The sequence below is a fragment of the Ruditapes philippinarum genome, unplaced genomic scaffold (assembly GCF_026571515.1).
Source record: "Ruditapes philippinarum isolate M1 unplaced genomic scaffold, ASM2657151v2 ctg1196_1_1_1_1, whole genome shotgun sequence".
In the NCBI taxonomy this organism is placed as follows: domain Eukaryota; kingdom Metazoa; phylum Mollusca; class Bivalvia; order Venerida; family Veneridae; genus Ruditapes; species Ruditapes philippinarum.
The window spans coordinates 75450-89426 of record NW_026865932.1 but is presented as its reverse complement, the minus strand read 5'-3'; the positions used below and the strand labels follow the sequence as shown (position 1 = coordinate 89426).

Below are 13977 nucleotides of genomic sequence, written 5' to 3'. Positions count from 1 at the left end.
CAGTCATCAGACCTCAACCACTTCTGTGTTCATTAATAAGAGCAAGTAGAGACAACTAACCCAGACGACCCGCAATATCTTGAAGCAAATAACTATGATATTAACATACCAGTGAGTAACTTGGCAATAAGTAAACTGTTTTATTCATAAATAGAGATGAAACTATAATAGTAAGACAACGGTCAACCAATGTGCACAATTTTTGTGCCCCCACTATTAGGGGGGGGGGCATTTAGATTTACCCTTGTCCGTCCATCCGTTCTCTTTTTGTGTCGCATGTAGCTCAAAAAGTAATTGACCTAGTCATGAAACCCGACAGGAATGTTGATTAGCATGTGAAGTTGTGTACCTAGGTATTTTCATGTGGATATATTTAGTATTTTTAGAGTTATTGCCCTTGATATACTAGTAGTAAAAATTTACAATATATAACTTGTGATGCATGTAACTCAGAAAGTATTTGACCTGTAGGCCTGAAAGTTAACAAGAATGTTGGTCAGCATGTGTACTTATGCACCTTGGGGTTTTCTTGTGGATTAATTCAGTATTTGTAGTATTTGCCCTTTACTTAATAAAAGATTTTTAGTTTTCAACTTGGGCACATGTAGCCGAAAAAAAAAAAATTTGACCTAGCGACACAAGATTGACAAATTGGTGGAGTGTGGGGGGCACCCGTGTCCTATGGACACATTTCTAGTTTAAATATGGATTTCCCTTGATATTTGTCAATGTGAAGAAAATACCTGTATATTTAGTTGTCCTTGCATAGTTTCTCCATTCAAAAGTCTAGTCAAATAAATTGGTATAGAAACGATCTCGGAAATGTATAAAATCTTTGTATATTGTTCATTAAGCAATTTACAAGAATCGTAAAGCTATCGACACTGTAGATCTCTGTGCTCAATGGCAAAACTACAATCCTATACCTTCAGCATAAAGGCTGACCACAATGCACTTTTGTATCAAAATAAATTTATCTACTACAAATCTAAATTTCCATTCCAAATTCCCATGTAGCCAGTAGGACAGGATATCTAGGTTGAGTCACTGTTACACAGATAACTTAGTGTAAAGTGGTCTACTTTATTTTACACCTTTAAATACTTATTGGACACACTTGTTTCTTTACAGTTTAATTAACAATCAACAGCACTGTAAAAGTTTTATAATAAAATCTTTATTTCACAATATTTATCCATCACAGTACACAATATGGACAAATTTTAAAAATGAGAAGAAACAAAAATAACATGCACAAATAATGTTTCTGTAATGACAATGGTTGAAGAAAATAAAACAAAATCATAATTGAAATTTAGTGAAATGAGTTTTAAATATCAGTAACATGAATATATGAAAGATGGCTTGACAAATAAAAAAAAACAAAGAAAACTTGATCAAGAAATTTTCTTTTTTCTCTTATTTTTTTGGGGTTTTAAGTCGTACAGACTCTGTAAATGTCATAAATGGTGACTTCCCAGAATTAATAATGTAGAAAAACTTTCAGTGTTCCCTCGTTGCATTGTTTCAGGAACATGTGGGCACAAGAGGACCACAGAACTATCATTATCTTATCAAGAGCTTCCTCATAAGATGAAAGATTTAATCATCAGTTTATTAAGATCCTTAAAACATATTGTAGGATTTTAAACGAGGTCAGATAAGGTATGCCCTTTAATCTTCAAATATATATCTATACTGAAGATTAAGACTTTTTGTATTCATAATATATTATTATACACTGAACTTTGGATAAATTCAAGTGCTTAACAGCAATTCAAAGATCTTTTATGCCTTGTGTTGCAAAACTGTGGAAAAACAAATTTATAATAAATACATTTCATCTATGTAACCATAACAATAAAGAGTTGAATTATACCAGTAAATAAATAACTCATTAGTAACAAGTAACAGTCAAAATATCATCCTGAGGAAAATATTGCTTGCTGAGGTACAGTATTTTTACGAGAGATGATATTTTTGCTGTTACTCATAAACCTATGTGTTATTTATTCAATCCCTAGAACAAAAACACCATTGGGACACAGTTTCTATATGTCTTAATTTTTCAGAGTTTTAGAATACAAAATTTTTAGTCACATGGTACACTTGAATAAAACCCATTGGCCAATTGGAAAGTACAAAATTATTGAGGAGTAATATTAAATATTTATCAAGAGGAACCAATTACAGTCCCGAAAGTTTTAACTACAACACCTTAAATAAATTCATTATTAATTTTAAGACACTTCAACACAATAATTTGACACCAAACTTTTGTATTACATGCCTATGATTATTAACATATCAAGTATACATTATTTTTTTTTCAAATTTAAGTGTTTATGAGCATTTCTCATTTTACCGTATCAAATAGACAAGATTAAATTATACACATGAAAATAATGGCCAAATTTCTTCATACAATTATATCTATAGTCATATAACTAGAATACTACATTCACTAACACTTATGACATTTACTCTTTACATACACTCACGAAAGACAAGCAATGGTTGAGAGATAAGCCTCCATCCATATCAGCTGTCTAAAGTTTCCCCACGCTGAATCTCTTCAGAATTATGAATAAAGACTTTGCTGCATGAAATGATTCAATCGTCTTCCGCATCATCACCGGATTTTGTACGGGACCTCTTCTTTGGTGGCGAGCTTGATCGAGAACGGCTCCGGCTGGATCTTGATCGGCTTCGGCTTTCTGATCTGGATCTGCTGCGTGAAAAACTGAAGATAAGATGGTAGAACAACATGGCATGATAATGGGGTTGAAGGACATAATGATTTCACCACCGATGTCCCTCTATTGATTGTTTTCTGTGCTACAGGAAACTTGAGGTATTTTCATCAGCTTTGTGACTGTTGAATAAGAACTATGAATAACCGTAACATGTGACAAATGTTTATGAAATTGAAATTGAAAAAGTAATAATCTTTTAAAAATGCTTGATTCAATAGACAGCCAGAAATTGATGAAATTGCACATTTCCCTGCCAACTTAAGGTCAACACACTGATGCATCATCTAGTTAAACTATTTTATAAGTCAGTTTAACCTTAGTTATATGCTTTTTTTCTTCAAGTAATCTATCGAGAATACTTTTGACCTTTGGCTTGCTAAATCTAGAAAAAGTTAAATGGGCTTCACAATTTCCGTGAAATTCTTAGGAGAATGAAGAAAACTTGTCTGGATTAAAAAGTTACTGACTGACACACACAACTAATCCCTATTATAAATACTGACAAGAATACTCTGTTAACTTCAATGCATCAGACCTTGTAATTTGCTCATGCACAAAAAGTATTAAACAACTTTTCTTGACAGTAATAAATAATTTATCTCAAAGAAAATCAAAACAACCTTCTTCTGCCTCGTCCACCACCACCTCCGCCTCCACCTCGTCTTTCCTCAACCATACGGATTTTCTTTCCATTTATATCTGTACCATCTAGTTTCTCAACTGCACGATTCATATCGGACTCGCTTGTAAACTCAACAACTCTAAAATAAGATTATGGTTGATTTGTTTTATAAGATGTTGTATATAGCATAAAAATTAGGAGTCTTCAAAAGATCATACACACTAGAGCAACTTTTCAGTTACCATCAAATTTGTTCTTAACCAGCATGGCCATACCACGTTGTATATGACATCAATTTCAACTCTTACCACATTAAAAATTTTAAAGCAACTCGAGATCTTTCAATCTGGACAACTGTAAATCATTTTTTTGGAAATTTTCCAATGGCAAGGATGTGTAGAATGACTTTGGTCTGCACTGCTCACACGGATTATTCAGATGCTGCCAGTTAACTTAAGGTTAAGATATTACTAGCAGAAGATACTGCCTTAATTCAAAGGAGAAATCTGCTATAAATATTGCTTTGCTTTCTCCATTGTAAAAACAAATCAAATTGCAATTTCTGCAAGTGTATTCTCGAGATCAAAGAAAAAAAATTCTAGTTGATGCCTTAAAAACGATGTCATTTACCACATGGCATGGACAAACTGGTTTTTTACAACTGCCTTTATAATGAAGAAGTGTCGAAAAAAAAGTAATTAAAATAAACAATCATCACAAAATAATATTAACCACACACAAACACCAAAATCAGCACAGAATAAATACACAACAAACAAGAACTGTCGGAGGACAGTATTGGCTCGACTATTCAAAATGTTGTCACAAGGGTGATTTATTGAGTATAATAATGCTAGTTACCTATGAATACATAAAATTGACTGAAAAGGTACACAGGCTTGTTATAAAGATGTTTTATCAAGTAAATCACTGCTTTATTATTATGAATGCATAAAAATGTCCCCAAAAAGGCACAAACTCTTCAGTAGTTATGGAGATAACATCTTACAAGCAAAATTTTACTATGAATTTTTAAGTTGAAAAAGGGGAGAAAAATCAGCCTAAATGCAAGATAGAATTATGGATCTTGGTCAGTGACCTACAATTGTGATTCTAAATGCATATGTGAAGTTTTAAATAAATATCTTTAATAGTTATTGAGATATGTAATACTTGCATGTAAACATTAACCAATAGACTAAGTAGAAAAGGGGAGATGAATCAGCCTAAATGCGAGTAGAGTTATGGAACTTGGTCAGTGACATACAATTATGACTCTCCAATTATGACCCTAAGCATGTGTGTAAAGTTTCAAGTAAATATCTTTGAAGAACTTTAACCTTTAACCAAAATTTCTAAGTTATAAAGGGGCATAATTCTGTAAATATTATAGGCAAAGTTATTCAACTTGTCAATATGATGAACATTGTAACTATAAATAAGTATTGTAAGATTCAATTGAATATCTCAAGCAATAATTGAGATATTTGAATTTACAAAAACTTAAACCAAAATTTCTAAGTTAAAAAGGGGCATAATTCTGTCAATATTGTAGGCAGAGATATCCAACTTGTCAATTGATGTATATTGTTACTATAAATAAGTATTGTAAGTTTCAATTGAATATCTCAAGCAATAATTGAGATATTTGAATTAAAAAAAATTTTAACCAAAATTTCTAAGTTAAAAAGGGGCATAATTCTGTCAATATTGTAGGCAGAGTTATCAAACTTGTCAATCTGATGTATATTGTTACTATAAATAAGTATTGTAAGTTTCAATTGAATATCTCAAGCAATAATTGAGATATTTGAATTTACAAAAAACTTTAACCAAAATTTCTAAGTTAAAAAGGGGCATAATTCTGTCAATATTGTAGGCAGAGTTATCCAACTTGTCAATCTGATGTATATTGTTACTATAAATAAGTATTGTAAGTTTCAATTGAATATCTCAAGCAATAATTGAGATATTTGAGTTTACAAAAAACTTTAACCAAAATTTCTAAGTTAAAAAGGGGCATAATTCTGTCAATATTGTAGGCAGAGTTATCCAACTTGTCAATCTGATGTATATTGTTACTATAAATAAGTATTGTAAGTTTCAATTGATTATCTCAAGCAATAATTGAGATATTTGAATTTACAAAAAACTTTAACCAACGCAGACGCCGACGCGGACGCGGACGCCGACGCCGGGGCGACTAGAATAGCTCTCATATTCTTCGAATAGTCGAGCTAAAAACCAATTTATATATTTCTTTCTCTTGTGAAAACACCAGACATTTTTAATGTTGCACCGAGGCTGTATTTGATGTTTTATAAATACTATTTAATAGATATGTAAATGTCCTTCAGTTCTATTTTTCAGTGTAACATACCCTTCTCCAGTCCTCTGTTTATGAGCATCAGCAAATGAGACTTCAACACCAGCAGATCTCATGTGGTCCTTGAGATCCTAGAAATTATAAAAAGTTTCCAAATAAGCCAATATGAAGCATCGCTGTAACAACTTACGATTACAGGTTCTTCCTTGTCTCCATGGTGACTGGTCTCTGCCGGCTGTGTTCCTACTATCTATAAGCCACATGTATATATGAAGCAGGAGAGATATACATGTATAACCTAGAATACCTAACAACAAACCAAAAAAAAAAACTTAATCAGCAAATTCTGCTCATCTGTTTACCTTATACATGTATTGCCTTTCATAAATTGTAAGCATGAAACAAGTATTAAAGTAAGAAAAAAATTCACATAATGGGTTTTACATGCTTTGTAACACAATGAATAAAATACAAAAAAAATGTATGAGGATAAGAAAAAGCAAAGAATCTGGGCATGAAAATCCTGTGAATGTAATTACCTCACTCTTCATAATCGTTCTAGACCTGCCTTAATGCCTTGCGGCCTTTCTCCTAACCCGTTGACCTTTTACGGCTTATTCGACCGAGATCAAGACCCAACTAAAGGTGCATGCCCGAAAGCGATTTTATTACGAACGACCTGGTCCTGATAACGGCTCACTATGGCTGTCATTTGCGTAAGAGCACCTTCAAGGGGTGAGACCAAGATGGCTACCAAGTGCGGCCTGAGATCCTATCTGCCCAATACATGGACCTTATCTGGCCTTGCGCTGAAAGACTCACTCGCACCTCAAATCTCAAAACCCTGCGTGCTATTTTTAGGGGGCCCAAACCTTAAGTGATTCTCTTATAACGAAACTTATTCTCTGAAAAGTAAAAGAAACAGTAAATAATGTTGTCTTTTGTTTAATGTTTTTTAAATACAACATTATTTAGCACTTTGTAAGAAATTGTAAAATAAGCAAAACATTTCCTATTATCTTTTTGATCATTTTTTTTCAACATTTCATTGGTAAAATATACAAAACATTTTAAATAATCGTTTTGTTTTTTCTCAACATTTAAGTTGGGGATATTTTACTAGCACAAAGGATCTGCAAGGTTCTGAAAACACTAATCAACACCTTTGAAAAAGTGCAGAACTGGGGCCATCACCATAGCCTTACAAAATACTCCATTACCTAAACAAGTGAAGTATGTTACCTTAAAATAGGTAAATAAATGGAAATTAGATGCGCGATAATGACTTATTTGCTCACATGAGTAATATTGCAGTTGATTGCCTAAACAATGCATAACACTTCTAAAATTACCAGTGCCATTTTACTGCAAAATGTCAATTTCCCTATCCAAACAGAATAAATTTCCCCCAATTTCCAAAAACACATTTCCCCTCCAAGTTAAAAACAATGATAATGTTAATAAAATAATTAGATCTTAAATGTAGACTCATTTATCTGAGGTATTTGTGAGGAATAAAACATCACAGATAAATGATTTTAAGGATTCCTTAACTTTCCCCATCTACTAAGCAATCTATATCTCAAAAGGCCTTCACAAGCATAGCCTTCAATGTACACAATAATTGTAACAGGACTTGCTTACATAATTCCCAATACGATTTTTTTTCAGCACTTAATTTTTTTTAACTATAACGGACAGTATTATTTAACAATCCGAAAAAGCTCAAAGGAGTGCTTTTTGCTATTGACAGAACAGAGACACACCATGAAAAAACCCAATATATGCTCCCCGATGGCAAATCAACTCATCATAAACTGTAACAGCAATTTAACTTTTTAATTTTTTTTTACATAAATCTACTCAAGTTATTTATATGGAGTTACAATAAAATTTATACATATTCCCTCGAGGAGCATTGATAATATTCCACCACTTACTTCCAATCTTGCAGTCTTTTTTGTATAAAACTGCCTTACAGCTTAAAACTACATGTTTTTCAGTTCTTGCGTTAATTTTAATACATGTTTTTGGTTGTATCTCAGTGGTTGATCCATCTTATTGGCTTTCCTGGACAATTAACCACTACTATATCCCAAATAATTCCAGCATCATCTGTGAAAGACAAATGACCATTAGACTCAATTCCAGAGGTCAAATGTTACAGAGAAATTTCACCTCACCAGATGTTTGAGCCAGTGACCACTGCCTGGATTACTGATCTATTCTCTATTATGCTAAGAAGGCAAACTAAAGCTTTACTCACTAGTTATTTTAATAAGATTATTAATCAAAAGCAAACAAATGAGCCGTGTCACGACAAAACCAACATAGTGGGTTTGCGACCAGCATGGATCCAGACCAGCCTGCGCATTCGCACAGTCTGATCAGGATCCATGCTGGTCGCAATCAGTTTCTCAACTTGTAAAAGGGTTGGTAAGCGAACAGCGTGGATCCTGATCAGACTGCGCAGGCTGGTCTGGATCCATGCTGGTCGCAAACCCATTATGTTGGTTATGTCGTGACGCGGCTCAAATGGTTAGGATTAGTAACACTGAGAGCCTGCAAGATTGGAAGTTGTTGAAAAACCCTCATACACCAGTAATAACATTTATATCATAACAATAAAATACAATGGAAGATGATTGAGAGATGCATAAGGAGAAAAATCTTTTAAAAGACATAAAGCAATGATTCTGATTGGGATGAACATGCTGCATACATTATGACAAAACAAATCTTGATACCCTGAATATATATATATTGTCAGCAATTTTTGCTGACATCAGCATAAAATGAATCAAAGATGACTCTTAACAACAAATAAAGCCAGAAAAGGACACCTGTAAACCATTTTCCTCATGCACCACAGATGTTACAATTTTTTTCTAATGCATTATTGTAATGCTTTTCTGAATATTTTCTTTTGGCGTAAAAAAATCTACCACAGATTTGTTTTAAAGCCTGAAATAAAGTCTCTAGAAAAAAATGTTTATTTTTATATAGATACATTTATGAATAATCAATTGGTTAGGTACAGTCATAACCCTAAATAGAGAAGTATATAGTTTACAGATTAGTAGAGTAAGTAAAAGCTTATGACAATATATATTTACCTGCCAGCTGGCTCTTGACGATAGGTTTTCCACTCTCACTCTGTAGTCTGTTCTCTGTGGTGGACCAAACCTTTCAGGAGAGAAAAAGCAGATAATTAATTTCTATTCATATAAATATCCTCTAATAATGGAACATGGACACATGTATCTTAAGGATGCTAAAAATTTCCCTTATACTGAAATATAAACCCTTTTAAACTATTTTAAAAGTTTTAAAAACTATAGTTTGTTTGGGTTGGGTTTTAACCCTTTACAAACCCACACAGGTCATTGGGGGATGTTCCCAAGGGTTTACTGGAGAAAGGGAAAACCTTTAGGTGCCCTTCTGTGAATTATTTTAAACACGAAAGGGGAAACCCGAGTAGAACCCCCCAAGTTCCGTTAGGGTAGCTGGTAGCTTCATAAAAAGAAAGAAACCAAAGTCCCCGTCGGGGTTCGAACCCAAAAGGGAGGAGGGGGAAAATGGTTTGAATCAAAGAAACCTTGGGAAAACTTTTGAAAGACATTGTAAAAACCTTTCCCTTTTTCCCCCCCCCCACCAATCCTCCTCCACTGCGTCTCTGATCTCCATATCTTCCTCCACCGCCGCCACCACCACCATACCTATCTCTACCACCACCTCCACCAAATCTGCCGCCACCCCCACCATAACCACCACGATCTCCGTATCTTCCTCCACCACCGCCACCTCGTCCACCACCACGACCTCTGGAGGCACGCGCATGTTCAATTATCAGTCTGAAAAAAGAAACAGAAGTTAATTAACAAACTTCAAAAAAGTCACCTAATTTGATTTCAACAAAGTACCATATAAACTTAATTTTTAATGTATATCTTTGCATGAATTGCATCTGTCATTCATATTACCTTTCTCCCAGCAGTTCTTTTCCATTCAATTCATAGACAGCATCATCAGCATCTCTTGGGTCATCAAATTCCTTGAAAATAACAATAGAATGTGTTCGTTTATATTTATATCGTTTATATTGAGGTATATTTTGTTGTTTCAATTTTATACAGACTTTATCTTTTTTCCCAATTTTAAAAGAACCCCAATTTTTTATTTTTTAGAAATTTCCCTTTTCCCAAATTCAAAAAAACCCTAAATTTTGAAAAAAAACTGGGGAAAAAAAAATACTGTCCTAAAATTTTTTCAAAGAATTTTATCAAATTAAACCCTTCACTTATATATATAAATTTTTTTTTAAAAATATATATTAAAATAGTTTAAAAATTTAAATTGGAATTTCTGACAGCTCATCAAAAAACATTTATTGACCAAAAAAATTGTTTAACCATATGTTTTGATGAAAGAATCCTGAAAAGTAGCCCTTATTAAAAATATCTTATCTGATAAATTACCAAATGAAACAGTTTCACTGATATACATGAAGAAACAAAACATTTCAAAAATTGGTCTTACTACAAAACTGTAGCCATTTTTCATGAGGACTTCCCGCAATCGTCCATATCCTTTGAAAAATCTTTCTATATCTTTCTCCCTTGTATCACTAGCTAGTCTACCAACATAAACTCTAGTTCCAGAGGACATCCTGAAATTGAAAAATGTCCCTTTGCTAGACTTTGTAATACAGCAGGTAACATTTTTAAGCTTCATAATGATAATCATATCACACAAAACTTTAAATTTCTATCCAAGCAGTTTTCATTGTATGCAAAAATCTTTAGCAGTTTTATATTTCTTTTATAGTGATCATTATCTCATGAAGTGGCCATACACCGATGTCAGTATCACATAGACACAGGTTTGTAAAAAAATACGGTCAAAAGCCTATGTGCCTTCTATTAACAAAAAATTCTAGATGAATGTTAGCCACTTGCTGCTAGCCCAGGTACATTTGTATATTATATTTGCTTGCAAAACAGCATTTCATTTGATTTCAATAATCTGCATTTAGAGCAAGAAGTTTAGGAATTCATCTATTTAGTGCATATTGACCTTTTCGAAAACCTAGCTAAACACCGTTTTCCGGTACGTTACCGTTTTAGCTCTGGGGAATTACACCAAATGAAGTACATAACAGTTACGAGATATGTCTATTTTTCTATCATTATTTAACCGTTTAAGGTGAAAAAATTGATGTTTTTGAAAATTATTAATATACGTTTAATATCTATTGCAAATTATTCAAAAAAATAAATTGTTTATAATGAAAACCAATAAAATTCAAACCGACGTATTGTAAGCAATCTTACATAATAAATAAGGTTATTTTCTGCGTAAACTTGTGTATTTACTTTATTTTTTGTATGGAATTATTCATACAATGATATTTAATAATTTTCTTATAAAGAAATAAGTGTTTTATTTCAGTTTGATTTAAAAAAAGGCCGAAAACTTTGAGTTCGCTATTACACTCCATTAGGTGAATTCCCCAGACCTATGTACAGAAAGTACCGGAAAACGGCGTTTAGCTAGGTTTTCGAATTCGTGAATAGTAATCTTTTGAAACTACTCCTATATATATACATGGCATGATCCAACAATCAATTCAATTTTATGGACAATAGTGAAAATATAATTGGAGAAACGGTTTGTAATTAAAAGTGCGCAACATTACTATATTCTTTGAAAAACTACAACAGTGTACATGTACTATCTGTTCTTGTCTGACAAATAAGCAGCTGAACTTGAACTTTTGATTCCTTTGAAAAAAATGGGTATTTTATTTTGTTTACCAATTCACATTAAACCTCTTCTTTGGGAAACTTAGATAAGAGTAGTTTCTACCAGTTTAGCAAACTTTAATTCATGAGAACCTTTGTCTTCCTTCTTCATATGTATTTGGAAAGTGTTTAGCCGCTTGATTTTGGGAAGAAATGTTGTAAAAATTGCTAGTTTTGGAAGAAACACACAATTGTACTTAGTTTCACACTAAACGATTTAGCATCAAAGTAAATTTAATGTGACTGCCAAAACTTTAAACATTGCCTGCTTGGGATCATTACAAAAAATTATTATATAGTCAGGGTTCTCGGGGACGCTTATTTCGGCGTCCCGGTACGCATGTTTATTACAGCTGGACGCAAATATTTCAGAGCAAGGATGCCACATACGCTTGATTTTGCCTGGGGACGCATAAACATTACCGATAAGGCGATTGTTTACAACCACTAATACACAAATACGTCAGCGCGTGTCAGTCTATAGGTAGGCGGTCCTATGCACATCGACCCGTGAAGCGATTAGCCAATCGGCGATAACGCTTTCGATCATTATCACGCAATAGAGATCAGACTAATGTATGTACATGCACTGTAGGTGTAATTACCAGATATAACACAAGATGATAATTTTATATATTTGATCAACAGTTAATTGGAAATTAGCAAATTTTACCGACAAAAGTATAAAAATATTGACTATTTACGCCGCAAGTTTAAAGACTGTTTTCCCAAATTACAAATGGGTGTAATTTTGAATTATTGTCGAATATTTTGGCATTTTCTAGGCAAAAATTTTGCTTTCGTTTCACTTCTGCAAAAACGTTCTATAAGAGTATAAAGAATTTGAGATATTGTGCCGAAATTCCAGGACAACAAACCAAAATACACATACGCTTTTCTTTGATATTTAGATTTTATCAGAAAACTGATCCCGAACTTTGCCAGAAACCCTAAAATTTCGCAAAAATTCTCTGTTTCCAAGCCAAACATGTGAATGAATTGTTCCTTTATTATTCAATCAACATTAAATCTTTAAATATCGATCTTCAATTTGCCCCCTTTTGAAGATATTTGCTAAAATAATTGTCGATCGGATGAATCTCTTACACACTGTGTGAAGCTGTACACGATTTTCCTATTCATTCCGCTAAACGCTGCCTATACAGTATACATTTACGTTGTTTTTTTTACAAATATAAACTTTTTGTCTTTAGAGTGGACTTATTTTACCAGAATAAAATTTGATTTTAGTTTAAAAGTGAAAAATAAAAAACGATTTCCATGTGTTGATGCATTATAATGAAATAATTTCAAAATAAATATTAACAACAAAACAATAATTTTACTATGTTTAGTTCAGAGTTTGTTGTGAATAACTATAAACTTTGAAAGTCTCTTGAAGTTTCAAAATATCAGCAATGCTATTGTGTGCATTAAATAACTAATCTGTAAACATATTAATTGCGAAGCGCTTTTGGACTCCCAACTTTTTCAGGGTTGGGAGTCCATGGACTCCATGTTTTAAAGTCCTAGTGAGAACCCTGTATAGTGTAGTAAACAAGCTCTAGTGTAACAAATCATGGACACCTATGGAGAGATAGATTTTATCAAAATTTAATAAAAATCAAGAAATAAAAAAATTATAATTGTTATTGAAATATTTACTCCAGAAATAATAAGGATTGAGGGGGCAAGTGTCTTACTGATTTTGGGAAGTGAATTGACGAGGTGTGAAGTGTCTTGTTCCCCGTGTCGTGGAATGTGGATACGAGTTCGATTCCCGGTCAGTAAGCTATTCAGTCTTAATAATTTAAGAAACGTTAGCATTTCTAATAAAAAATGCACTCATAAATTACCAAAAGATCTGAGCATACTGATTTGAAGGATAGAAACTATTTTGGATATGGATGATAGAACATAATTTTTCCTTCCTGTGGGCGATGTCGCCGACGTTTTCATCCGATTAATTTACGATCGAGAAAATAGCAATCTTTACCAAAATAATGCAATAATATAAATTGATAGTATATTGACCTTTTTCTTTAATACTAGATTAAACTTCGCAATAAATTACCTGGGTTTTGTGGTTTTGTTTTCGAGATATTGTTTTCCTTCCTTCTTTCTTACGTGTTCAGGCTTGTGTCACGTGATGGATTTCATGTCGAGGCTAGGATTTGATAACCGTTACTTTACCGTACAATCAGCAATGTTTGAGGCGGATCCGACTTGTCAGACACCTTTCAAAATTATAAACTATGAGTACATTAAACATAGACTAATAGAGTTGTATGAAATGAGACTTAAACCGCTTTATTGAAAACGCTTTAATAATTTTAGGTTCCTCTCGTTTAAATAACTCAATGCCGAAACACAAAATTTAATAGAGCTGATTTTAAGTTAATGAATGAATATTGGATGAACACAAATCTATCAAATAAGGTACAATGTAGTTAGAATTGTTATGACCCA

The 13977-nt window shown here is 32.9% G+C and overlaps 1 protein-coding gene across 1 annotated transcript; it reads right to left on the bottom strand.

Moving 5' to 3' along the window:
* Positions 1 to 1155: 1155 nt before the first annotated feature.
* Positions 1156 to 13718, bottom strand: LOC132730781 (serine-arginine protein 55-like). The gene is made up of 8 exons (XM_060716786.1): positions 13583 to 13718; positions 10244 to 10373; positions 9688 to 9758; positions 9478 to 9558; positions 8821 to 8902; positions 5759 to 5835; positions 3377 to 3517; positions 1156 to 2743 (listed from the first exon to the last, which is right to left on the bottom strand). The coding sequence occupies exons 2-8, from the start codon at positions 10370 to 10372 to the stop codon at positions 2614 to 2616; spliced, it is 711 nt and encodes a 236-aa protein (XP_060572769.1). The 5' UTR covers position 10373; positions 13583 to 13718; the 3' UTR covers positions 1156 to 2613.
* Positions 13719 to 13977: the final 259 nt, after the last annotated feature.

Coding starts and splice junctions, on each gene's coding strand:
- LOC132730781 (XM_060716786.1), bottom strand. CDS start 10,372: ATGTCCTCTGGAACTAGAGTTTATGTTGGTAGACTAGCTAGTGATACA. Junction 8,903..9,477: donor GGAGGAAGATACGGAGATCG/TGGTGGTTATGG, acceptor TATCTGCTTTTT/CTCTCCTGAAAGGTTTGGTC. Junction 5,836..8,820: donor CGTCAAGAGCCAGCTGGCAG/GTAAATATATAT, acceptor TATAATTTCTAG/GATCTCAAGGACCACATGAG.